Source organism: Arachis ipaensis, chromosome B6, assembly GCF_059453495.1.
Source record: "Arachis ipaensis isolate K30076 ecotype BB chromosome B6, ASM5945349v1, whole genome shotgun sequence".
Classification (NCBI taxonomy): Eukaryota; Viridiplantae; Streptophyta; class Magnoliopsida; order Fabales; family Fabaceae; genus Arachis; species Arachis ipaensis.
This window is the reverse complement of record NC_142441.1, coordinates 69,387,517-69,412,635: the sequence shown is the minus strand read 5'-3', so window position 1 is coordinate 69,412,635 and position 25,119 is coordinate 69,387,517. Positions and strand designations below refer to the sequence as shown.

Below are 25,119 nucleotides of genomic sequence, written 5' to 3'. Positions count from 1 at the left end.
TTTGTTCATAACAATAAGATCCTAATATTGGAAAAAATCTACGGTTAAAGAAGGAAATTAGTAAATTGCGTCCGATTTTATCTTAACCGAAAAAATTAATTATGTATAGAGGTTTTCGTGTGGGTGACGAGAATGGGGTTGGTTTACTGACACACGCAACTTTACTCGGTGTTCAGTTCAGGTCGTATCAGCGTCCATCATATGCCTGCAGCAATACTGTCACCGAGGTGAGAGAGAGACACCAGATAAGTGGAAGCAGCTCACCTCGGGAAATACATTTTCGCTTTTTTAAATAATTTGTTTTATCGTTGTGTTTCTCTGTAGAATTAAATATTTTTTACATGAAACCAAAGGATATTACTTCTGCTAAGACGTATAGTAACTAGTAATTAATACACATAGATAATGAGTAAAAAAATTAACTTACATAGTTAAGTTATTAATAAAATATTATTTTTTTTATTTGAAGTAGATAATAGTAAAATATACAAACTTTTGTTAACAAATATTTTTGGGCAAAATTATAATATAAAAATTGGATGATTTCTGAAGGATATTACACGAAAATCTAATTTTAGTATTAGCTTGTTTAAAAATTATTAATTAGGCAACAAAAGAGTGACTCATGAAATAATTATGTTAAGTCCAATATGGTAAACGATGAGGTCCAGTTTCGAAAATAGTTATTTAAAGGAACTTCGAAAATGATTTCATTAATTAACTTAGATCTTGCAGCCAAATTTTCGTTCCATAATAACATCATTGGAATTAACTTGCTAATTAAATATTTCAAAATGGAACGACAGTACGGTAAGTTAAATAAGAAACCGGCTCTGGTGTTATACTTTCCACCGGTTACCATCAAATATTGTTTTTCACGGGGCCTGGGTATATATCCATCGTGTGCGTCAGGGATACAGAATGAGCAATCCTCTTTCAGTGTGAGTGAAACCCACCCGTAAAATTTTCCACAGTCATTACCCATGAACACCGGCAAGTACAGGCTCTATGCTGTGCGCAAGGGACGTATTCCTGGAATCTACACAAATTGGGAGGACTGTAAAAAACAAGTTAATGGCTTTCCAGATGCAGAGTTTAAAGGTTTCCGCCTGCTGAGAGACGCCGAACATTGGTTGGGAGTTGTTGATCCAGCATTGACACTACCCACACCTCCGGAGGTAGATTCTGTAGTTCATCCTCACACGGGACCGTTTGAGCAACCGGTCTCTTTATCCAAACACTTCTACAACATGCATGTGGGCTCAGGAGTGGGTGAGTCATCGCAGAAAGCAGTTGTTCCGTGTTCTCAGATTCCAGAAGGTTTTGGTGCGACTGTTGGTACGATTACGCCAGTGGTTTCTCTTTTCTTATTATTTTTTCCCGTGTATCCTGGCATTGAGTAACTTTTGCTGTTTGTAATTGTCACCCGTGTTCAGGACCGAACATTGTTCCGGAGAATTGTATTACTCAGTTTGCAGTGTTTGAGGACTTGGAGGTCTATCTCATTCGTCTCTGCTGCCAGCTGAGGCTTGATTATCCGGTGTTTAACCGGCGTGAATTTTTCTCCGACAATGGTGAGTTACTTCATGGCTACTGGGTGACACTGCGATCACAACAACGAGATGTTAGCTGGATCGTGGAGGGTGGTTTCTCATCGGACGAGCAGACCGCAAGACAGGACGCCTCATTCAAAATGTTGGGTAAGGTGCTGTCTTTAGTGGGGAAGGAAATTCACGACTACAACTATAGGATCGTTGCCGCCTTGAGAGTGCGGGTTGAGGAACTGGAAAGGCAACTACGAGTATGTGTTCAACAGCGAATCCGGGATCTGGAACACGAGAACCGAAAGCTTAGGTCTGATCTTCAGAAGTATAACGACTTATTCGAGACTTGAATAGAGGGCTCACCTTGTTTGCAATTATCTACGCTTACAGTTTAGCAGCTTATTGTTAAGTCCTTCTCCGTAACTGATGTTTATATTTAGTAGTCATTCCAGTTTACGTTTCCGTTCTGTTAACTGCAACGGTGACTCTTGTAAGTTGGAGATAGGTAATGTTGTTGTTGGGGTTTAGGGTTGGTTTCCAATCATTTTCAACGAGGGTTAATGAACTACTTATGCAATTGTTCAGTTTAATCAGATATTGTCGTCGGGTTTGTCACTTAATATTACGCAAAGTTATTTTATTTAACTTTACGCTGCTAAACGTTGGCATGCTGTACTAACAAATATGGACCCAAGTATTAGACCTCTAATAATGAATTTAATTTACTAACCCAGGAACTCCACAGTGGAAGCAACTACTACAACACCACAAAATTTTGAGTACTAGCAGACCTTGATATGGTTTCTTGTTTAAATTAATATAATTTCTTTTCGTCCCATACAGTCGGGTATAGTCTGCTACGACTGCCATAGGATATCACTAAGACATCTGATCATTCTGATGGGAAGGAAGGTGATGTTTCTCCTGTGTAGTCACACAGACGTGAATAGGCCTGCGGATCCAGTGGACAAAGGTTGAAGTCTGGTTGGGTAAAGGGAGGGAGACTCCATACATTGAATTTGAAGTTAGGGTCAGCTATGAGTGAATTTTTGCTTGTGCTGTATTGTTCCAGAAGAGGGCCACAGATATGACGTCCTTCGGCCCATTACGCTCCATTGTTCCCAAAAAAACCCACGAATAAGATACCCAAACATGGGGTTGGCTATGCGGTATGAGTAGAATTGGGCCCTTCTTGATGACGTTAGGTAAATACAATTAGCATTGCCTTCATTTTTTATTAGTCACACGTGTCTCCTGTTTACAAACTGCGATGTTATTGGGATTCTTCTTAAGCACACTTCTTACCTTACCCACTGTACTCTCACTCTATTGTGCAGTTGCTTGTACTGTTCCTGATGGAGTTACAGAAAGAGAAGAGCGTTGAGGAGGCGGTGAAGCGTCGAAAGAGAGGAACCAAGGATGAATCTCTGGAGCCTGTAACCACCGTGGACGATGCAGTCAGTGGTGTAGCTGATCATACACAGGTATGACAATGTTGTTCTTTTTCTGCAATGCTAAGGTTTCTTTTTACTTTTCGCTTCTTATCACCCGTCTAAGCATCACTTACACATGGGTAAAGTGACGTGCTTCCCTTCTGTCAACGTTGTGCAGAAAGCATCAACTGGAGATAACATGATTTTGGGGATCCTGACGACGCAGGCGAACCAAATACAAGCCTTAACGGCAGTTGTGGCACAGCACGGTCGAGTGCTGGAACTTCTAGCATCTTTGAATGTACCGGCTTCTTGTGACAAGAAACCTAAGATGGATCTGAATCTAAACTTGCATCCCTCAGGCGTGGATATTTACGGTAAAAATGGAACACTTCAGGAGCCGGTGAAAGTGGTGGCGAATGCCGGAACTCTCTCAGGTGAAGCTCCGACACGCCAACAGTGTCCTCCACCAGAACAAGTGGACGTTGCCCGGGGTTTATCGGGCCAAACGCCTACAAGGATGTCGAGGGTCAACAAGGGAAAAGCCGGCACACGCCAACCAGCATCAGAACTCAACTTACAGGTTTTTATTTCTCAAAATGATTTTCGATTCGTGTTATTTTAACCTTTTTTTAAAAGAAATTTTTCGTCGTATTAGAATACATATGTATATGTAATTTCGTTCATCGCAGAGAAAGCTTTCATTTAAAGATGAAGGGAATTCCTCAGAAGACCTCATAAGAAACATAAGGTCAACAGGTCCTGGCTCTCCATGGACATTTTACACACACCGGAGCGCGGACATTAAGTCGGAGGAGACTCCAAAGGTACATGAAACACTGCATGGAAACCCTGGATGAACATTGATTTGATTCTTTATGTTCTTCTTGTTTAGTTTTCATCATTGATGTCGAAATGAAGAAATATTTTGGGTCTGGGATAATTTTTTTTTTGTCTACTTCCTTTGGCCAAGTTTTTGGCCTCTTTAACCTTTTTCTTGGGCCAGCATATATGCCAAATTTGGAATTTGAAATTTTTTGGTTAAGTTTTTTGCACAACATTTGCAAGTCCAGTATGGTTACCATTGCGGTTTCAGGGGCCACTAATAGATCTTGGGCCCTAGGTGGATTCAGTTAGGCCCAATAGCCTTGTCATAATCTGATTGGAATGCATTTGTTATTAATCACTATTGTATGGATCCCTTTATTTTTTTTTCCGCTTGGGTTGTTTACCGCGGAAACCGTCAACTGTTTATGTATTCCTATGCAAATGAAATATTCTTTCGTAGCATGTTTGGGTTTCTTAATGGTATATTCTTGTTGGGCCACAATACTAACATACTTATGAAAATTTATTTCCTAAAATCCAACACCGTGATCGCGAGGCAGTGCCTGGACCTCTCATTCTGGCCCCCGCCAGGGATGCAGTTTGTCGGCCACGAACTCGCTGTTGCAGCCTACATCTTCGGCAACGGGCTATCACCGAGGTAAGCCGTTACATAATTAGGGTTGTCTTCTTTAGAAGTGCACAATTTTTTTTAGCATCAGAAACTAGTTTCCCTACTGACCACGGTTTTCTCCTCGTTATGTCGACCTGTCAGCGAAATCCTGGTGGAAAATGAACATTGCATCGGGAATAGGGAAGCCCTCTTGACATTACGCCCTGGAGAGGAGGTCGTTGACGACGTAAGCAACTCCAACTCATTAATTTCATCGCAACATAATTTCGTTGTTTCAGATTACATTCGCTAATTGTTTGCGGCTAAATTGACCCACACGTAGGTTATCAACCTTGTCGTAGCAATGGTTTCCTCAAATAAGGCTGAGAAACGACGGTGGTGGCTACCAACCACCTTTGCGGTGATTTTCTTAACCGGTTACATTTTGTTTTTGCAAAATGATCTGTGGTTTTTTTTGGCAGTAAAACTCATTCATGAGCTTCCGTCCCCCAAATGATAATTGTTGCAGCAAATTGCTAGTAACCCAGGCCACCACTGCAAGGCAACTCTTGATTACATCGTAGCAAAGTACACGGGGTTCGCCGACAATTTATTGAAGGTGATACTTGTTAGACCTAAGAAATTTATTAGCCGTTTAGGAAGAAGTAATAGTTGCAATCTGACTGCCTCTGGTCCCTCTTGGTGCAGATTTATGTTCCGCTCCACATGCGAGGCCATTGGTATTTGATGATTGTTGACATGTGGGATGAAAATTTGATTTATCTAGATTCATTAAAGTCTAGTGTGGACCGACAGGCTCGAATAGATAAAATGCTGGAAGTCGTGAGTTACTCTGACATATTATTCTAGTCTAATTTCCTTCTCCTTTTCCAATTTTTTTTATATCAACTTAGTTATAGACTTTGTTCTATTGATACAAGGACATGACTGCCCCTTCAACAATAAGCAAAATTGGTTCCCCTTTTCTTCATAATTTTTAAGACTCATACCACCCATGCTTATAACAATATATATGTCACAAATCACTGTAGGCTCGGTTACTTGAGCTGTTGTTGTCGGAGACGTCTTCATACTTCGGCAAGACGACTGTGCCGAAGTCTATCTCCAAGTTTAGGATCCAGGAGCCACAGATTTCTCAACAGGCAGCCGACTCGTATGCTGTGAACTCTATATCACTTTCGTATCTGCCGTGGTTAATTTACTCTTTATAACCATAATTTCTGCGTTCGCAGCAACGACTGCGGAGTTTGGGTTGCAGAGTGGATGATCCAGTACGATTTATGGGCATCTTATGACCTTCAGGTTGGATAATTAAAGACTTTACCAAATTGCTTTCTTTGATGTAAAAGATGTGGGTTTTAGTACATGTGGTTGTAATGAATGTATGTGTTACCATTATGTGTATGCCTTACAGGTGATCAATGAACACACCAGAATGACCATTGCTGTTGATCTAGTTATGGGTGAGCACAACCCAATCTCCGAAGAAGTTCAACAAAAAGCGGTTCAATTCTGGGACACGAATATGATATGCTCTTACTTGAAAGGAGCTAGACCAAGAAAGAGGACCCGTAGTCCTGTGGGGCCACTAAGTCCCTAGGTTATATGTGGCTGAAAGTATAAACTTTTTTGGGTTGTTGAATGCAGTATGGAATGCTTTAATGGATCTTTGGTAATAGGAATTGGTCTTGGTTAGACACTTTTGTAGGTAGTGAATTTTTTTACTTAGAGTGACAGAACCACAATCTGGGTACAACCAACCTTGTCGTGTGACCGCACCTATTGGGGTAACATTAGTTGGAGTTAAATGCGTCAACAGAGATCTGCTTTGCTTTAATTTTTTTTTTGTGCCCATACATGCGCCTGATGAAATTTTTTGGATTGTAATTGTTGGTCACTATTGTACTCAGAAGTCAAAGTAATCGTATAGGATGATGTGAATGTTCCTCTGTAGATACAAATTGTATATGAAATGCTACTCCATATTCAGTAAGTACACTTGTTCCTGCCGATGGAAAGTAGTCCAAGTGATTGAACCAACCTCCCGAGGAATAACTAGTTTTAATATTACATTTGTTAACAACCCATGCACATGGAAAACATGAGCGAGTGAAATATTTAGTCTATGGTACCATAGACTCAATTCTAACCACTTATAAAGACTGTAATCAGAAGTCGCGATTGAATGTTCACTAGCTAGTTTCCTTGATTAAAGCCTTTAAAAATTTTAACTTACCACCGCTAGCACGAAAACTCAAATAGAACATGCCTGCATTTTTTTGCTCTTCAATAGAACAAGGCTGGTTAAAAACAGTTGAAAGTAATTTATGATAACGCTATACTGTCAAGTAACAACAATGGCATACTAAATGGAGGTGGATCTGCCAGCAAATGGAAGACTATCAAAAGTTATGTTACGCGTTACTGTTACTAGTCATACTATTGGATTCAGTAATCTCATGTTAATCCTCAATGATATATCAAAGAGTCTTAATTAATTTACGCCTACCCATTACTAATTCGTGTATTCACTTCGTTACTCTCATGTTAATCTTTCAATGGTCTCCTCAGATGCTAGTTGCACTTCATGCTACCATCAAAACAAGGCTATTAGACACACTTCATGTAACGAACGTACACAAATAGCAAATACTTCCCTGCAAGAATTTTCCACCCTAAACATATAACAAGTGATCCACATCTCATTAATCAGTGCTTGAATTTACATTTCATTGGCACTTAAGTAGCCATTCTTTTTACCCAGCAAATAATAAACTCAAGCATATATAAGAACTAACACTTAAAATAACAAAGACCATAAACCACTTCTATTATCACACGAAACAGAATTCTCTAAGGAACACCGAATTGGACAACTATTTATGCTGCGGAGCTCGAACCCAATCTTGAACTGAGATAAGTTATTTCAGTCATCAGCTGCATAGGTAAAAGTAAACATAATTACTCAATTCTGGTTTGAACATCTATTTTAACGTGCCATTAGAACATGAGTGCAGAAGTCAGTTATTTGAGTACGACTAGGAAACAAAAACCACATACCTGTGCTATTACTTCGTCGGTGTTACTTATCGTGTTCGGCTCCCATTCCATAGTCTCCTTATGTCCAGCTGCAGCAGAAATTTCATGTTGTGAGGTAATCTTCGAACCTGATGCCTCCAGCCAAATCGGTGCACACAAATTATTGGGACCGGTAACACCTTTCTTCCCTTGTTCGAATCGGATCTGCACGCCAAACAGCTGAATGAGGCCATCGTAAGGAAACAAAAACACCTAATTTTTTAAAAGGAAAACTATGCTTGCTACAATCAACATGGGTATGCGGTGTTCTCACCCATTCCGTCGGTGAAGACTCCTCCGACCCTAAAGTTGTAGCCTGAAAATCTTTGCTCTCTTCAGATTTGGAAACAAAGGACCGGTCGGCGTTGCAGTGTCGTTTTGTGTGACCCGTTTTGCGGCAACGGGTGCAGCGCCTCTTCCGTCCGCCCTGCCTCCTCACACGAGGGGCACCCTTAGTCTTCGCAACAACAGGGTCGTGTAAGTCAACCATATCAAGAGCTTTCTTCTGACCCCCATTTTCAGGGCCTCTATCCAGTTCTTGACACAGCGCATGGAGACCTTTAAGCGCCTGTGTGAAAGACAAAGGGCTCCTGGCTCCAACATAAAGCATCCACTGTGCGGCTGCATGAAGTGCACCATGGCGCAACAAGAAACCAATTTCACTACCAACTTCCGTGATCTCAGCATACTTATCCAACGACTTTGCATCCTTTCGCCACCTCTTCAGAACCAGGCTATCAGGAATTCGAGTCAAGTGCTCATGCTTCATTACAAAAAACATATGCCTACAAGGTATTCCCTTTTGCTTCCAAAAATTGCATGCGCACTCCATTTTCCTTGAAACCCTATCGTACAGGACAATCACCTCTCTACCTGGGTCACCGTATTCCTCCAACGTGTACACCATTGTAGTTGAACGTCTTATCTTAGCTACAAAATTAACTGCACCGACACCCACTATTTCCTTCTTCGCATCAACGAATATCTCCCGTGTGTATGCATCTGCAGCATACCTTTCAAGAGGATCCAAACAAGTTGTCATTACTGGCATCCCATGGAGTGATCTAAATTGTGCAACTAATTCGTTATTTCGGTACTCTCGCACGACCAACTCCAAATTTTTAACCATATCAAGGAGACTGTGCCTAGACTTAAGAAAATTCTTCACGTATGCGTTAATGCCTTCGCACCGGGATGTTGTCCGAAACCCTGCACAGAACTTGTCCTGTAAATACGCATTAGCCCACATCATCCTCTTCTGAAAAGTTTCTTTGGCCCAAAAACTGTTCTGCAACCCATACTCTTCAATGGCATCATCCCACTCAGCCTCAAATTCATCTATTTCCATTTCTGAATACAGCCACCGGGTGAAACATTGTCGTAGTCCCTCTTCCTTCACATTAGCGGTTACATTCTTCTCCATATGCCAAGCACACAATCGATGCGTTGCCTCCGGAAAAACAGACTTGATTGCAGCTTTCATTGAATCACAGCCATCCGTGACGACAACCGACGGCTTCTTGTTACACATGACTTCCAACAAATTTTCCAGCAACCACTTATAAGACCCAACGCTTTCATCTAACACCACGCCAAACCCAAATATTGTCGTCTGCTTATGGTTATTCACACCAGAAAATATCACCAGCGGCCTCTGATATTTATTTTTCTTGTAGGTCGAATCAAAGGCTAGAACATCCCCAAAGTATTGGTAATCAACTCTACTGCCACCATCCGCCCAAAACATATTGGCTAGCATATTATCCTTAGTAAGATTATACCTAGCCATCGACATCGGATCAGCCCCCGCTTTCCCCTCCAAGTATACAACAGCGGCGTTAGCGTCCCCATCAATAATCTTTGCACGCTTAGCCTTGTTAATATAATTGTAAGCATCCTTCTTAGTGAAGCCCATTAGAGAATAGCCACCAGACTGTCCAGCCATATACCCCAAAATCTTAGACGTCGGAACACCATGAGCCTGCATACCAGATATTTGTGCCTTAGCGGAACAATTTATTTCTCTAAAATTCGTCATCATATGAACCATATATGTCGGAGTTAAATCGTGGTTATGATCCAATACTATTTTTCTCACCCTCCATATACCACTGACCACATCAAGGTAGATTGACAACTTTGCCTCACAATTTGTCCGCGTTTCCGGTTTATGACTTCTCTGCCTATCTAGCCTATCATAGTGACGACGTTCTCTCAGGCCCGCTCTATTACAAAAAAATCTACGACGAATAACCCTTCCACTGTCATCTTTTCCCGAGTCACCCTTTCGAATACCAAAACCAAAACATTTGCCTAACATCCTGTAAAATTCATATGCTGCTTCATCGCTACGGAATGCCTTGTTCATTATATCTTCCTTACTCAACTGCAATACATCTCGATACTCATCGGCTTCTTCATCCGACAATTCATATCCACTCTCAGCCATTCAAAATTCTCAGTAAATTTTGGAGTTCACTAAATTCAACAACGAATACCCTGGAAGATTATTTCCATCAAGATAAATAATAAAAGTAACTGCTCAGTAACACAGCAACAACAAATCTCGTCACCATTGTGATTCATTAATTACGAAAATACAATACTGCAGTGGCATAATAGGATATTTCATAAACAATTACTCATCAACATGCAGCAAAAATATCTGACATCACAAACTACTCATCAACTTAGTCTAAACAATTTTACAATCAACCATTCAGCAACAATAACAACTTCTTTTTATTTCTAAAAATTATTCTCAACCATCATTACTTCAGAAAAATAATTTACATCACAAATTATATGAATTAGCAACAAATTCCCCATAAAACTTACAAATAAAGAAAACTTGGTATCAACTGCATATACTTATTTTTCATCACATCCTCAAAAATAAGTAGAAGATGAAAACTTACAATTTCGATGGCCAAAAAGAGGACTCTGATTCTTGAATTTCGTCTTCTCTTTTCTGTCTTCCTCTATTCAGATCTTATTGTTGGGATTGGATGAACTGGTGAAAGTTGAAACCTGAAAGAAGGGTTTAAGGAAGCGCTGTCTTGAGGCAACGGGGTTTCAACGGTAACAAGCATTATCTTCAATGTACAAAATTAAACTGTTCTGTTAGAAAAACTTACCGGAGTAAATGGTTTGGACATAAATCAGCGCCGCTCTTGCTCGTATCCCTTTGTACCCTTCCATTTTTTCGCCCTATCACTGTCTATGCCCGTCACCCTTCCCCTTCCTGAAATCGTTACAGCGTGGGTTACCCTAGTTCTTCCAAGGTTCCAACACTTATTATTATTATTATTATTATTATTATTATTATTATTATTATTATTATTATTATTGTTGAGAGTAAGCCCAGAGAGCATCCCAATCTATTTTTCTTCAACGCATAACATAGCTTCAAAAAAAATTTTTGGGCTTCAAATCAAATTGGCCCAAACACTTAACCACCTTAATTAACATAATCTACTACCTAACTTATTAATCACTTTGACAAGTTAAAGCCTGTTGTTTCTCTGCTTCCGTCAGATTTGTTTTGTCTTGGGAAACATCTTTACACGCGTCTAATATCCATGCACTCCACCTAGTTTCAGCATGAAAAGAAAATTCTTCATTTCATCACCGTAGCACTGCCCTTATATTAGGACCACCCATGCAAGCAATTAGATTCGAAAATTTCTAAATATTGCAAATACTACAAATATTGATTATTCTGTTTGCCCCTTCGTAATTGAACTTTTTATGAAGAAAACAATACAATTAGTTTGCATTCTTATAATATACATGTAATTTCTTTGCATGTCTTCTTCAATAAATTCTACACCATACTATAATCTTTATTTAATACACCCTAACTAGTAAAACACATAAAAGAAAGAAAAATAATTATCTCTTTTATTTTTTAATTTATTAAAAAATTAATATATTTAAACAATGAAATTACTTAAATACATTAAGTTTTTAATAGATTTATACAATGAAAATTAGTTGTCAAGCTTAATTACCTAACCCATTATGTGGCAGGCCATTTTTGGTGGAGTCATTTTCATTCAAAATTTTATAGTAAATTGCAAACATTCCAGATTCCACCATATATAATAGTTTAAAAATAAATAAATAATTAAATATTCCACTAGGATTATGTGGATGATGATGGTGAGTGGTCACTGTTGTTCTAACAATTCCAAGAAGTCAAGGTTGTCTAAATCGTGGGACCCACTCCATTGTTTGTCCCAAAAGCATCAACAATCTCGTGAGTCTTTTCTATGATCATTATGCTCTCTATAATATAATCTCACGATATATATATATATATATATTTGTCTTTTTATTTAATTTTTAATTTAACATATTAAGAATTAATTTGTTGTAATACTGAGTTTTATTTAAAAATTTATTATTAACTAATAAATTACCGTATATATAAAATAGAATTCAAACTTTTAATACTTACTTAAATAGATTAATAAAATAATTATTAGACCAACCTAACTTAATTATAATCTAGCATTATATTATACTAAACTAAACTAACCTTATTTCATTCCCAAAATAATGTAGTAGTAATAATAATCTATCCCTTGTAGATTGCAATTTCATTTGTGTGTCTTTTTCACCATGAGGCCCACTATAAGACACCATAGTCTAAGATTATTGATGAATCATTTGGGATCAACCATCATAATCATATCATAATCCATAAACATTAAAGTCTCCATACACTTAAATATACCATTTAATCATCATCTCAAAACCACACTTTTCTTAAGATTATCATACATTTTTTATTTTTTCTTAAATTATAAACACACCCAAAATTAGAAAAAAAAATCATAAGGTACATGAGAACAAAAAAAAAACCTTTAGAACTTTTTTTTTTTTATTGTCCACGGTATCCCCCAACTCGATAGATCAAAAACTAATCCGTCGCGAATCTAAGCTCCATTTAAGGGTCTACATGCATAAGGCGAAATTCGAACCCCCGACACTTGTTTAATCGAATGAGTGAGCTGACCACTCGATCGACTAATAAACACACAGTTATTGTCATAAAGAATTATCCATTTTTTATTAGCTCCACAATCACACATAATTATCTTAGTATTATTAACATTCATAATTAATTTTTACATATTATTTAGTAATTTTTAATGGTATGTGGCATGTCTTTCTCGGTTGGTTAAGCACTTTACTTGGTTTATCAGAAAAAACGAATTAAGAAAGACAACAAATCTAGGGCATGGATCTCCACTGCAGAGCATTCCCAATACAAAATCCATACTACACATGTTGTCCCAATGTCTGGTCCCTTTCTTCTATGTGTCTCTCTCTGTCACAAAATACAAAATGGAAATAAAAAAATAAAAATAATACAGAATCTAACTGGTAAGGTGTAAACACATGCATGCCTTTTCTGGATTATTTTATCATTTGCATGGATATATGTAAGATATCAACTCTGCAATCAAATTTTTTGGTAGTTTAAAAAAAAATGATTTTGTATTTTAATTTTTTTTTTACCAAAGATAGAAGACTCGAATTCGCAACCTCTTAATTGAGTATGGAAAAACTATGTCATTTGAACTATTGGCGGTATTTTAATTTCTTGACAACCGAAGGATTTAGTATTTTAATTTCTACACACTTTAAGCATTAAAAAAAAATGCTACAAAATATAGTTTTATATTATTGCATTAATAAACACAATTATTTAACTTCTTAAAAATATAAAGTTACCAATTATTTTGGCTCTCTTGCTATCTGTTTTTTCATATAAATTTAATTTTAATATACTATTAATATAAAATAATTATATATATATATATATATTTAATTATGTAAATATTTATTTAAAAAATAAATATAATTGAATAATTACATAAAATATTTTATGCTATATGTGTATTAAAATTAACTTTTTTTTTACATTACGTCAAGAGATCCAAGAGATTAATAGTTGAATAACTATAGAATATATAGTATGTGTTTGGATTAATATTTATTAATATGTTTTTGTAGAATAAATTTTGATTGAAATTGGATTGAGGTTAATGTAATTTTTGTTTGAATATTTTTTGTCAAATATAATTTTTAAAAATAGATATTATTTGAATAATATTAGCTAAAATTACGTTAGAATATAAAATTATTAAAACGACTTATTTAAATGGTAAAAATTCAGGTGCAGTCAATTTTATATAAAATTGATAGTTGAGCGGTTAAATGATTTGACTGATTTAAATAAATTTTTAGGTGGAAACTCAAGTGCAGTCGACTTCACTCATAGCTGAGAGTCGTTAGATGAAAATTTAGTCAAATCAGTCAAATTATCTAATCGCTCTTAACTATCAACTTCACGTAAAAGTCGACTGCACCTGAATTTCCACCAAATTTTATCTAATAATTTTTAATTATCAACCTCATGTCGCTTTTTAATTTGATTATGGAGGCAAAGCTGGTGCTGGACTTGGATATGGGGAGGAGTGGTGCTTAGCATTGGTGTGGTGTCATGCACAATTCGGACCCAACGATTTCTTGAACTTAATTCAAAAAGCAAATTAACAGAGAAAACGGACCATCCGATTTCATGTAAATCGTCAAAAAAAATTTTGATCATGGAGAAATCGCAGGGTCCGATTTACTTTATGTGAATTTCAGATCCTCTCTCCATGCAAAACGGACCCTCCGATTTGCTTCCAAAAACTTAAAAACAAAGAACTCGGAGGGTCCGATTTCTTAACACCAAATCTGAGCAAAATGCTATCCCACAAATTGGTGTAGCACCTCCATCATCCATAACCCGACACAACACTTTTACCTCTTCTATAACAAAAAAAATCAACTACTTCATGTGAAGTTGACTGCAATTGAATTTTTACCGAATATGAATTAGATTTTAAAAATTTAGACTAGATGAAAATTTAAAGTTAATAAGAAGAGAAAAGCATAGTAACAAGAAAGAAGGGTTAATAAGAAGAAGCTTGTGCTGAAAGCACAACATCCCTTTCTGTGTGTCTCACATTCTCTCTCTTTCTGAGTAGATTCCTGAACACAAAAGCTAAGAAGCAAAGCATCTTCTCTTCCCGTACCTATACATAACATAACATAACAAATTCCCTTCCTTTGCTTTCCCTTGCAAGTTTCAAACTTTTTTTTCCTTGCTTAACAAGAACAACACTTCAAACAAACATTGCCACCTTTGTTTTGTTTTCACATTTTTTAATAATCAAGTCTTATAACTGTCGGTGTTTCTTTTATGTGCATAAATCAACCCCAAAGTTTGGAATATCTACGTAATCCAAATAATTATGCTTAATGCAGTCAAAAAATGTGTCAAGAGTTTCAACTTTTTAGTCATTGAATGGCCCCCAAGTTTCAACTAGATAACTCTTCCTTCTGTTTGTGAAAATGCATGAGAAACTCATGAGAAACTCTCTCTCTCTTTCTCTCTCTCTCTCTCCCCATTCTGTTGCTTCATCATTTCTTCATGATGTTTATGGTGCAGAGTCCTCTGCTTTCCGTTTTGGGTTCTCTCTCCTTTCCTTAAATTTTAGCATGAGGGGCTAAAAAATTGAACTTGAACCATAAGTCCATAACCCACTTCACAAGTTTCAAACTTTTTCACATTTTTGTGTTCTTTGGTTTATGAGAGTAATCAATTTTTTTGGTGTTACTTCAGTTTGTTCATTCATTCTTTGAAGTTCAGCCCTTTTTTTGTGTTTTGTAAACACTGTTTAACATATTGGAGGTGGAAAAACAGTGAGAAATCTGAGAGTCACAATAAGAAGAAGAAAGTAAAGTGACTCAAAATGAGTTTTCTGACAGGAACTTCCAAAGGGTCATGGCAGCCAATAATGACTGCAAAGACAAACACTCAGAGTTACTGGCTAAACTGGAGGGTCTTTCTTTGTACCATATGGATCCTTGTTACCTTAATCTTCTCATCATTTCTTATTTGGAAGTATGAGCATGTGAGGAAAAAACCAGCAAGGAACAATGGTAATGGTGGCAATGGTGAAAACCTTGAAGAAGAAGCAGAAGAAGAAGAAGAAGAAGAAAGAACTTCAGCAACTTTGTATGAGGATGAGACATGGAGGCCTTGCCTTAAAGGGGTTCACCCTGCATGGCTTCTGGCTTTTAGAGTTCTTGCATTCATTATTCTTTTGGTGCTTCTGATTGTCAATGCTGCTGTGGATGGAGGACGCATTTTCTACTATTACACTCAGTAAGTTCTCATTCCTTATTGATGAGTTTTGTCTTAGAAATTTTTGGTACTTTTTAGAGTTTTTGCATTTATTGTGCTTTTGGTACAATACATGATACTAAACACAAGTTTAGGAAGCATATTTAATCTTAAAAAACCTCAATCCATAGTGAACCTAGCTAGCAATCTCTGTTCTTTGAATTTGGCATGTCATTTTCCCATTTAGTGCTCTTGAAGTTAAGCCTTTATAATTTTGTGATCAATCATAGGAATATTTAAAGATTCTCAGAAGAAACAAAGTCATTGTCTTACCTAATTTATGATAACATCTTAAGCAACCAACATTTATGGCAAGGTGGTTTGTTCTTAGCACTTTCTGTATTAATTAATTATCTTACAAGCTTCTGCATTCCATTTTTTGGTGGATTCTTAAACAGGTGGACTTTTACATCAATCACCATTTATTTTGGGGTAAGTATGAAAGGCCTAATGTCACTCTTATCTATCTATCTATCATCATATTTGTACATGATTTCTTATGTATATTTGTCCTTTGTGTGCTTGAATTTGCAGCTTGGATCTTTGCTTTCCATTCATGGATGTTACCAGCATCATAAGAAAGCAACAGGTGATAAGGTTGATAATGTGGATGGAGATGCAGAGCAAGGATTCAATGGTGACCCTGCACTTCCACAAAGTTCTAATGCATTCGACCAAGATAAAATCTTAGCAGCCCCGAAGGAACATCTCGTTCGCCAACATGCGGGAACTTGGGGTTATATCTTTCAAATAATATTCCAGGTATACTTCAATATTCACTCATTCAACTACAAGAATGATTGTATGATACCCTTTTCTGAATAATTGGAAAAATGAAGAATTATAGCTCAGTTCTTAGTACATTTGCATTGATCTTGTTATTTTGTTTCTTCACTTGTGAACAGATGAATGCAGGTGCTGTATTGCTCACTGATTGTGTATTTTGGTTCCTAATTGTTCCATTTCTAACAATCAAAGATTACAACATAAATTTTGTAAGTATCACCTAGGAATTTTCTATGATATCTTCAATCACATTAGAGAACTTTAAAGCTAAACCATATACAAACTCTTCTGTGGCAGTTGATAATCAATATGCACACAATCAATGCTGTTTTCCTCATAGGTGATACTGCTTTGAATTCCCTGGTGAGTTTCTGCATTTGATTCCATTGAAATTGTTCACTCTCTTTGCATCTTACCCTTCTTCTAATTACCTTCACCTCTTCAGCCGTTCCCTTGGTTTCGAATTGGATACTTTTGCCTGTGGACAGTAACATATGTGATTTTCCAGTGGATGGTTCATGCTTGCATCTATCTCTGGTATGAGTCTTCATTGTTATTTTGGCCTCCACTTTTGTGAAAACATCTTATGCATCATAGTTTAACCTCTAACATGACTATTTTTCTCTTAAAAAAAACAGGTGGCCATATACATTCCTTGACTTGTCATCTCCATATGCTCCATTATGGTATGAATTTTATGCCAAGGAATATATTCTCTGCTAGATATGCACATTTTTGTAATGGGAAATTCCTCTTATTTTTCCCATTCCCACTGTTAAAACTATCATTTCATTGTCAAATAATCAAACTCGTGAATATTTGGTAAATTTGATTCATTAAACTCAACTGTTGAGTTTACTAGTAACGCCATAAACTCGATTTCGGACCTAAACTTACAAGAGTTTACGAATTAACTCGAGAGACAACTTTTTGTTTATAAAACTGTTGAATGTTGATAGAGCCAAGAGTTAACCAATTTTGCTGACCCATTTTTTTCTATGACTTGTGATTGATTGATAGGTACTTTGCTGTGGCATTGCTGCATATTCCTTGCTATGGTGTATTTGCTTTGATAATGAAGCTGAAACATTATGTGCTGTCAACGCGGTACCCTGATAAATATCTATGTTCTAGATAGCTAGAAAGATAAAGATAGATTACATGACTTTGGCATTAGGATTAAGCAAGCTTTGATTTTCTGAAGAATATTACTTTTTTCTTTTTTTCCATAGGAATAAGGAAGAGAAGGAATGTACAACCAAAAATAGTCACAATGTAGTGTATGAACTCATATTCATATAGTTAAATATATCAGTCTTTCTTTTGTGTAATTTTCTTTTTTTTTCTTTGGGATATAACTATATTTGTGAAGTAATAACTTTACAATTAAGAATGGTGATGCAAAAATGACCACCGAAAGTGAACATGTTATCACCATGTAGCACACAAAAAGTTTGTTTTATTATATATTAGCTTAACACACTTACCTATGGCAAAGTTGGATATGATGTGCAAGCAAAGAATTAAGACTTCAAGAAATAGTTTTTCTTTGTAATAAAAATTTTATTAATAAATTGACTTCATATGTACATATATATATTATATGCAAGATCATGCTAACAAGTTCCTTGATACCACAAACAAATTTTTTTTTAATAGAAACATTTTTCTTTCAAGTTTTTAACATTAGAAGAATAAAAATTTTCTATTTAACCAATGTTTTTAAGGTACTTTTTAGCTATTTCCTTTTTTTTTAATTCATACCATTTACTCTCACCAAATTTAATATTCAATATAAAATCTTAAGAACTTCTAGTGCTAAACTTTTGGTCATTTTATTTAAATACATTTTCCAAGAAATTATGGCCGCTCCAAACCAACCCTTGCAGCCCTACCTAAAAGTGAGGAATCACTTTCCAGTTTCCACCACTAAAATAAGATATGTAGGGTAAACTATCATGTGCTTATTCTTACTTTTCATAGTACTATGCTTGATCATCTTTTATCCAGATACCATTATGAATATTTTTAAAGAATCTACCGACAAGAGTAAAGAATTACTATCAGTGATTATAAATTTCATTTACATTATTAATGAATTTGAGGGGCAAAAAGTTTACTTATGACATTCACCAAAATTATCACTAAATGTTCATAATCATTTATACATTGACTTACCGCTGAATATCCACATCAATAATGTCTAAGATAACTTTTAACCAAATAATTGTCTGGTTCTAAGAATCTTTTCCAGCAGTGGGACTGGGAAGTTCATCATGAAAGAAGGTACATAACTAATTAAGCAATCATATCAATGAGAACAAATGCACGTACAAAATCTGATAAAGCTATATAATGAATAGAACAAATAAATGAATACAAGAACAGAACAGAACAGAACAGCGTAGACCTTTTTTCTTTTTCTCCAAAGAAAATAGCCTAAACACTACAAAAATTTTTGTTACAAAAGGAAATGATGACCCAAAATTGACTACACAGACAACTGTGATTATTGAACAAACATCGTTAAGAATAAGATGCAACAAAAATGTATAGTACAACTAATCAACAAGAGATATAGACATAGGGCATAAATTTTCATTATAAAGAATTGCTTGGCAATGAACCCATTAATATTATATTTTCGTCTTTATGCTCTCTGGTCTTCTCTGGCTTCTCCCTGGAAAATAACCCAGAGAGTAGTTTAGGTGATAACCCAGCAGAACTAAGTCCCCTCCCTAACAAGTCCAAGGTTCCACTTGAGTCACTAATTCCCTTCTGGCTTGGAATCTTAGTTAAGCTCTTTGTCTCGTTTGATCCGAGCTGTGTGCCGCAAGGACAGTTCGCATGCTTTCTGAAGCAACGCTTATGGAAAACAGATTGACAAGCTTTACACCTTTCGATATCATCTTCCTGCTCATAATTAAGCTCAGGTTAAGAGTGTTGTTTTGAGTAGATCAGAAGAATTCCATAAGAAAAATGTGATTCTATGAGAAGTGTCATATTCCTTTATCCTAATAATAATAGAAATAAAAATAAAATTTGGGCTCAAAAATATCTTATATCAAATGGAAGAATACCACTCGCTACTTGAAACCTAACAATTGTATAAGGAATCCCAATGGAAGTGCTGATAAAAATAATATAGAAGGAAATTTTAGAATAAATTAACTTCCAGATCCCTATGGTACCCACAACAAATTCTGTGACAATCTTAGGCTACATGCAGACAAACCTGAAATGGGAAAATGAGAGAAGATGGGTCACTACAATCTTGTCGGCCACTACAAGGGACTCCCACATCACAGCATATGAGACACTGGTCAGTAATGTGTTCCATGATTTTACTTGACACAGTTTCCACCATAACCGGAAGTGCTGCACAACAGTTGTTATACATCAGGAACATTTTATATAGGAAATGCAGCACACAAACTTCACAGTATACCATTGGTTTGATTTAAAATATATAATCAATAGGATAGTTCTATTATCTCATCATCTCATGTGACCAAAAGAGAGAAATGAAAATTCAGTGAAAAGTATAAAGCAATGTGCATTAATTTACAGCATAGGTGATTTAATTAATCTTAAATCCGGATGCTCTGACCAGATGGATCTCTCTTCATGCATGCATCAAAGCATGTGTAGGTGAAAAACTAGGGTTTAGATATAAATATATTGTAGTGAAACCACATTTATTCATCCGAAGAGATGAAACACAAATGGAAATGAAATAAAAATGAACTTCCCATTCCATTTAACGTACAAATAAGCAATGAACAAGAAATAGAAGCTTACCAGCAAAGACTCCTTTGGAAAGATCAATCAAATCCCTGAGAGAAAAGAAGTCATTGCTTTCAAGGAGATACCTCCGGCTTCCAAGTGCTCTGTTGATAGACCTCCGGAATGGGCAGCGAACAAATGGAAGCATGATTCCTATCTTTTTCCTGACACTCATAACACGACGCAAGGCTGGGACCTTCAACAAAAGGAAGGGATTCACGGCAGTGACACAAAGCATAGGCTGCAGAGAAATTTGTCAGTGAAAATTTAAGTGAATGGGAAGACTTATTTAAAAATATAGAGAGTTAAAATGGCTGGCATTCTGGCAAGGAAAAGAAAATCATATGAATCTATGAATCATATGTATCTAGGAATTGATTGTTACAGAATTAGGTAACAGTAACTCCTTGCTGAACAACACAAATATTACTTCGAATCCTCAATTTTTTTAATAAAAAATACTTCCAATCCCCTGGTTAGGGCATTTTTTTTTTTTTTACTACTTTGAACTTCCTAGGGATCCCATAAAGAGGTTTTTTTTTTTTTTGTTTGGGGGGGGGGGGGGGTTATAAAACCCCATAGAAAGAATTTCAACTTTACAAGTCAACAGCAGCCAATCACAGAGAAAGGATATGGACAATTAAGCTATGAAACACCATGAAATTTAATATGCACATGTACTAAGCCAATTAAATCTAATTCTGTACAGACATTAACAGCCATTAATCAAATTGGTTTTGCATTACTTTACAAGATTTGCACCAAATGCATATGATAATTCAAACTGATGGCCATTCAATATTCAATATATCAGTGTTTACTGTATACTTGGACAGGAATTAGGATAGGAAATTCTTGTTTTTTACACTGAAAATAGAGAAGAGAAACATTATACATATATTTGGACATTAACAAACATACAAACAAACAATATTTAAAAGGCAAGCTTTAGTTTTAGAGTTACCTGCTCATGTATAGAATCCAGATATGACTTTGCTAACTGAGAAACAGGATGATGCGAGAAATCCCAATGATGCAAAACCCTTGCAGGCAAGACTGCAGTCTCATTTGTGTGGCAAGAAGTGCAGAACAACTGACCAGTGTATTCACAAAGTCGGGGCCTCCCCCAGCCAAATGTCTGTACAAGATCCTGAATCAAGGTTTTCTCATTATCAAGATGCTTATGGCATCCAGCACAAGTGTAATGCTGTGCTTCTAACAACTGTCTCACAGATTTGTTTGGTGGAATTTCAACTATAAGTGATATGGTTTTCCCCAAAGTAGAAGAGTTCCCAATGATTCCTCCTGTGAAAGAAGACCGAGACACTAGTGCATTTGACACATGTGAAAGAGGATCTGAATCTTGAGGGGATAAAAACAAAGCCAATGCTCTTGGAAGACTTGAATAGAACCGGGTACGGAGAATAGATTGTAAACACTCTTGAATGAGAACACTTCTTTTAGCAATAATATCAGGAGATGCGCTTCTAAACATCTTAGACTCCTTTTCAATAGAAGACCAAGGCGAAGGTAAATTCCAGCCTTGCTCGCTGAATAAGGTTTTTAAGCTACGATAGAGGCCAAGGAAATCACGATATCGCCTTTCGACCTCCCACTGATCCCTACCACTCCACACTTTTATTTTATATACAGTGTATTCCTTAACCCCAACCAATCTTTCACTGAAAGAAACATCTCCTTTCTTCTGCCTTGCACCAACAACTTCAATTCTATCTATTCTTGCCGGGCGCTGACCTAGCATGTAAGCATTATCTATACTAGAAGTAGAAGCAGTCAGCCCACCATCTCTTGAAGGCATCGACAATTGTGATTCAATCATTCTATTATGCATGGAATGCCTACCCCCAGGAGAATCCATAGAGTCCAATAAAATTTCTTCCATTTCCTGAACAACCTCATCATAGAATTCATTCAACTCAAAGTCCTCTGTCTGCAATAGTTAGTAGAACATATTAAACCCAATAGAGAATCCATCCGAGCAGAATATTTAATGATTATTGACAAAATGCGCAAGTACACAACTCAAATGTGCAGCAGAAGTGAGGTGCTTCAAACCATTTGTCTGTGACAACATTTCAAACAACCTTTTCTGATAGAGATTAGAGATGGGGGGATGGGGGTAAAACATCCTTTCTCAAACAGTAAAATAGCAACTTTGTTGCAAAATAGGAATGACAATGCCATTTTCATCTAACATATACACTTATTCAAATAATCTAACACAATCAATAATTCCTGAATGTTATGCATGGTTAGTATATATCAGGTAAGGGATACAGCATAAAATGACAGTTTGAAACACATGGGTACTAGTTGCTCACCTTAGATTTTGCAGGAGTTTTTTCTAAATGCTCTGTTAATGTTGAAATACTCTCTAATGTTTGCCTCATTCCAACATTTGAATGATGTAAGATTCGTTCATGACTATCAAATGTGTTTCCATTCATATTCCCTATATGGTTGGATGGATTGGAAGAACTTTGATCAACTCTGCTATCAGGAAAGTGATCAAATCTGACCATAGAACTACCCAAGTCTGTGTTTTTGACATGTTGAGCAAGATTAGCCTCAGTTGTAATTTGACTAATTTCACTCTTGGTGTGTTTATTCCCCTTCTCCAGATTTCCACTATCAGTAGCATTTAGACCCTTGTGCTGAAGACCTCCTTCTGTGATAGGATCCAAATATACATCATATGACATGGTGATTGAAGATGTTTTCGGACAATTAACCAATGCATCAACACCTTGGACCTGTGGATTGACTGTGTTTGGAAAATCAGTTAAGGTATGCGTAGAACTATCCATTTCGTTATTCAATTTATTGGCACCTTGAACCTGCCACATTGCAGGAGTAATATCTATAACCTCTTTCACTGCTTCAGGCTCATCTTTGATTTCTTCAACTTTTTCACTCACAGCAACCATGTTCATTTCATCTTTACCCCTTTCCAAACCCACTGAGCTCGCAGAGTCAAAGTTCACTGCATCATTTCTAACTTCATTGTTCTTTTTTTGCTTCTCGCGGAAAAAAACAGACATCTCAGGACTTTGATCAAACCTATCATTATCTAGCAGAAAATCATCCAAGTCATTTGAGCCAAAGGCCACAGAGGAGTTTATAAGCAATGGATTCTCGTTCCGTGCTTCCAATTCCTCGCGATATTGCACACTCTTCGCCACAAAAGACTCATTCCTATTGCCATCACTGCTGTCGCTTCCATAGTTATACATTGAATCCTCACCCTCTGAATGCTCAAAATCGGACAACCCTCCCTCCTCAACCCTCTCATTCTCTCTTTCCTCCTTGTCTTCCAACCTCAATTGCACACCAAAATTATCGAATTGATCCAATCCCTCACCCTCACCACACAATCCACCCTCCAATTTTACCTCACTATTACTTACCATGCGCATTGAATCTTCTCCCTCCAAATCCGATAACCCATCATCCTGTGCTCTCTCCACATCATCCAATTGATCCATTCCACTTTCCGATCTCGCATCGCCATCACCAACCCCGCACTTCTCACTATCCTCAACCCTAGCGCTACCATTATTATCACAATTCCCAATCCTATCATTACTAAACCCTAACAACTCCGATGAATCAAGCACAGTCATAGCGAGCTCATCACTGCAATCTCCGTACAATTCCAATCCGCTAGAACCGTACCGGAGGCTCCGCCCGCAATCATCGTCGTGATTCGTCTCCGCCCTACCTCCTCCGCCGAGAGTGAAATTATCTAAACCGTTAGCGAAATCAGCGTCGGAGAAATCATTGAAGAGTGTAACGGCGCTGCCGCAGACGCTAGGAGTTCCCATGAGGGAAGCGGCACTGCAGTAACGGTCGAACTCCGATTCGCCACCGCAAGACGAGTACCGCGACAGAGGCGAGACGGAAGCGGCGGCAGCGGCATCGTCACCATCGGATTGAGTGATCCGCAGCAGCAGTGGTTGAAACAGATCCGACGATTCCGGCGTCCTCTCGCCCATCGATCATTTAGAAATGAATTTCCAAACGAAACGAAATCGTAGATACAGAAAAAAATATAACAAAATAAAAAAAATGAAGGAAATGGAAATAAGAGAGGGGAAGCTGAGAATAGTTACAGTAAGGAGAGTGAGATTCTCGAAGAAACCGTTGCGGATGATTCGATCGAGAACGAGAAGAGAGCACAGTGATACATTGAAGAGAACCGTACAGAAGAAGAAGAATGATGACAATGCACACAAAAACTCAAACTGTGAGAATCAGCTTTTTGTTTCTTAGTTTAAACCATTTTTTATTTCTTTTTAAATAAATATTATGTTTACGGGAAAAACTCAGGTGAAGTCGACTTCACGTGAAGTTTATCGACTTCACGTGAAGATCAACTTCATCTGAAGTTGATACTTGAGAGCTATTAGATAAAAATTTAGTCAAATTAATCAAATTATTTAACGGTTCTCAAATATAATTTCACGTGAAATCGACTGTACGTGAGTATCCAGCTATGTTTACTTTTTTTTTTTTCATCTTTTTATTTATGAACATCCTAATATCCTTATCAATTATGACTAACTAATTATTTTATCATAAAATTCTTTAAAGATGAATCAACTATTTCCATTTCTATGGAAATGAATGAATCATTTATTGAATTAAATAATTATCTTATATAGGCATTAATCTTTAAAAAATATGTATTTGTTATTTTTATTGTAAATCATTATTTTATTACGATAAATTTAAGGTTTGATTCTTATTTTGTATTTGATA

The 25,119-nt window shown here is 36.7% G+C and overlaps 5 protein-coding genes across 5 annotated transcripts; 3 read left to right on the top strand and 2 right to left on the bottom strand.

The window, feature by feature from the left end:
• Window positions 1–983: 983 nt before the first annotated feature.
• Window positions 984–1,894, top strand: LOC148561214 (uncharacterized). The gene is made up of 2 exons (XM_088489391.1): window positions 984–1,338; window positions 1,437–1,894. The coding sequence occupies exons 1-2, from the start codon at window positions 984–986 to the stop codon at window positions 1,892–1,894; spliced, it is 813 nt and encodes a 270-aa protein (XP_088345517.1).
• Window positions 1,895–2,899: 1,005 nt separating this feature from the next.
• On the top strand, window positions 2,900–6,036 carry LOC110264903 (uncharacterized). Its single transcript, XM_088489746.1, has 11 exons — window positions 2,900–3,028; window positions 3,156–3,560; window positions 3,670–3,804; window positions 4,366–4,463; window positions 4,578–4,662; window positions 4,759–4,836; window positions 4,945–5,034; window positions 5,124–5,258; window positions 5,468–5,589; window positions 5,669–5,738; window positions 5,851–6,036. Exons 1-11 carry the CDS (start codon window positions 2,900–2,902, stop codon window positions 6,034–6,036), a joined length of 1,533 nt encoding a protein of 510 aa, XP_088345872.1.
• A 1,280-nt stretch (window positions 6,037–7,316) lies between these two features.
• On the bottom strand, window positions 7,317–9,963 carry LOC107613619 (protein FAR1-RELATED SEQUENCE 5-like). Its single transcript, XM_088491867.1, has 3 exons — window positions 7,789–9,963; window positions 7,497–7,679; window positions 7,317–7,373 (listed from the first exon to the last, which is right to left on the bottom strand). Exons 1-3 carry the CDS (start codon window positions 9,961–9,963, stop codon window positions 7,317–7,319), a joined length of 2,415 nt encoding a protein of 804 aa, XP_088347993.1.
• A 4,471-nt stretch (window positions 9,964–14,434) lies between these two features.
• On the top strand, window positions 14,435–17,882 carry LOC148561213 (uncharacterized). The gene is made up of 8 exons (XM_088492019.1): window positions 14,435–15,747; window positions 16,164–16,197; window positions 16,300–16,527; window positions 16,671–16,760; window positions 16,849–16,914; window positions 16,997–17,088; window positions 17,190–17,237; window positions 17,572–17,882. Exons 1-8 carry the CDS (start codon window positions 15,332–15,334, stop codon window positions 17,687–17,689), a joined length of 1,092 nt encoding a protein of 363 aa, XP_088348145.1. The 5' UTR covers window positions 14,435–15,331; the 3' UTR covers window positions 17,690–17,882.
• A 1,000-nt stretch (window positions 17,883–18,882) lies between these two features.
• LOC148561212 (uncharacterized) lies at window positions 18,883–24,638 on the bottom strand. The gene is made up of 5 exons (XM_088491541.1): window positions 22,680–24,638; window positions 21,302–22,288; window positions 20,353–20,578; window positions 19,787–19,929; window positions 18,883–19,464 (listed from the first exon to the last, which is right to left on the bottom strand). The coding sequence occupies exons 1-5, from the start codon at window positions 24,351–24,353 to the stop codon at window positions 19,153–19,155; spliced, it is 3,342 nt and encodes a 1,113-aa protein (XP_088347667.1). The 5' UTR covers window positions 24,354–24,638; the 3' UTR covers window positions 18,883–19,152.
• Window positions 24,639–25,119: the final 481 nt, after the last annotated feature.

Excerpts from the sequence above, each read along its gene's own strand:
- LOC148561213 (XM_088492019.1), top strand. The coding sequence starts at position 15,332 with ATGAGTTTTCTGACAGGAACTTCCAAAGGGTCATGGCAGCCAATAATG. Across the intron at positions 16,528-16,670 it reads TCTTTCAAATAATATTCCAG|ATGAATGCAGGTGCTGTATT; the intron begins GTATACTTCAAT and ends ACTTGTGAACAG. Across the intron at positions 17,238-17,571 it reads TCTCCATATGCTCCATTATG|GTACTTTGCTGTGGCATTGC; the intron begins GTATGAATTTTA and ends ATTGATTGATAG.
- LOC110264903 (XM_088489746.1), top strand. The coding sequence starts at position 2,900 with ATGGAGTTACAGAAAGAGAAGAGCGTTGAGGAGGCGGTGAAGCGTCGA. Across the intron at positions 3,561-3,669 it reads CATCAGAACTCAACTTACAG|AGAAAGCTTTCATTTAAAGA; the intron begins GTTTTTATTTCT and ends CGTTCATCGCAG. Across the intron at positions 3,805-4,365 it reads AGTCGGAGGAGACTCCAAAG|TGCCTGGACCTCTCATTCTG; the intron begins GTACATGAAACA and ends ATCGCGAGGCAG.
- LOC107613619 (XM_088491867.1), bottom strand. The coding sequence starts at position 9,963 with ATGGCTGAGAGTGGATATGAATTGTCGGATGAAGAAGCCGATGAGTAT. Across the intron at positions 7,680-7,788 it reads AGTCTTCACCGACGGAATGG|ATCCGATTCGAACAAGGGAA; the intron begins GTGAGAACACCG and ends TTTGGCGTGCAG. Across the intron at positions 7,374-7,496 it reads CCGACGAAGTAATAGCACAG|CTGATGACTGAAATAACTTA; the intron begins GTATGTGGTTTT and ends TTACCTATGCAG.
- LOC148561214 (XM_088489391.1), top strand. The coding sequence starts at position 984 with ATGAACACCGGCAAGTACAGGCTCTATGCTGTGCGCAAGGGACGTATT. Across the intron at positions 1,339-1,436 it reads AGGTTTTGGTGCGACTGTTG|GACCGAACATTGTTCCGGAG; the intron begins GTACGATTACGC and ends ACCCGTGTTCAG.
- LOC148561212 (XM_088491541.1), bottom strand. The coding sequence starts at position 24,353 with ATGGGCGAGAGGACGCCGGAATCGTCGGATCTGTTTCAACCACTGCTG. Across the intron at positions 20,579-21,301 it reads TGGATTCTATACATGAGCAG|CCTATGCTTTGTGTCACTGC; the intron begins GTAACTCTAAAA and ends ATTTCTCTGCAG. Across the intron at positions 19,465-19,786 it reads CTCTCATTTTCCCATTTCAG|GAAGATGATATCGAAAGGTG; the intron begins GTTTGTCTGCAT and ends AATTATGAGCAG.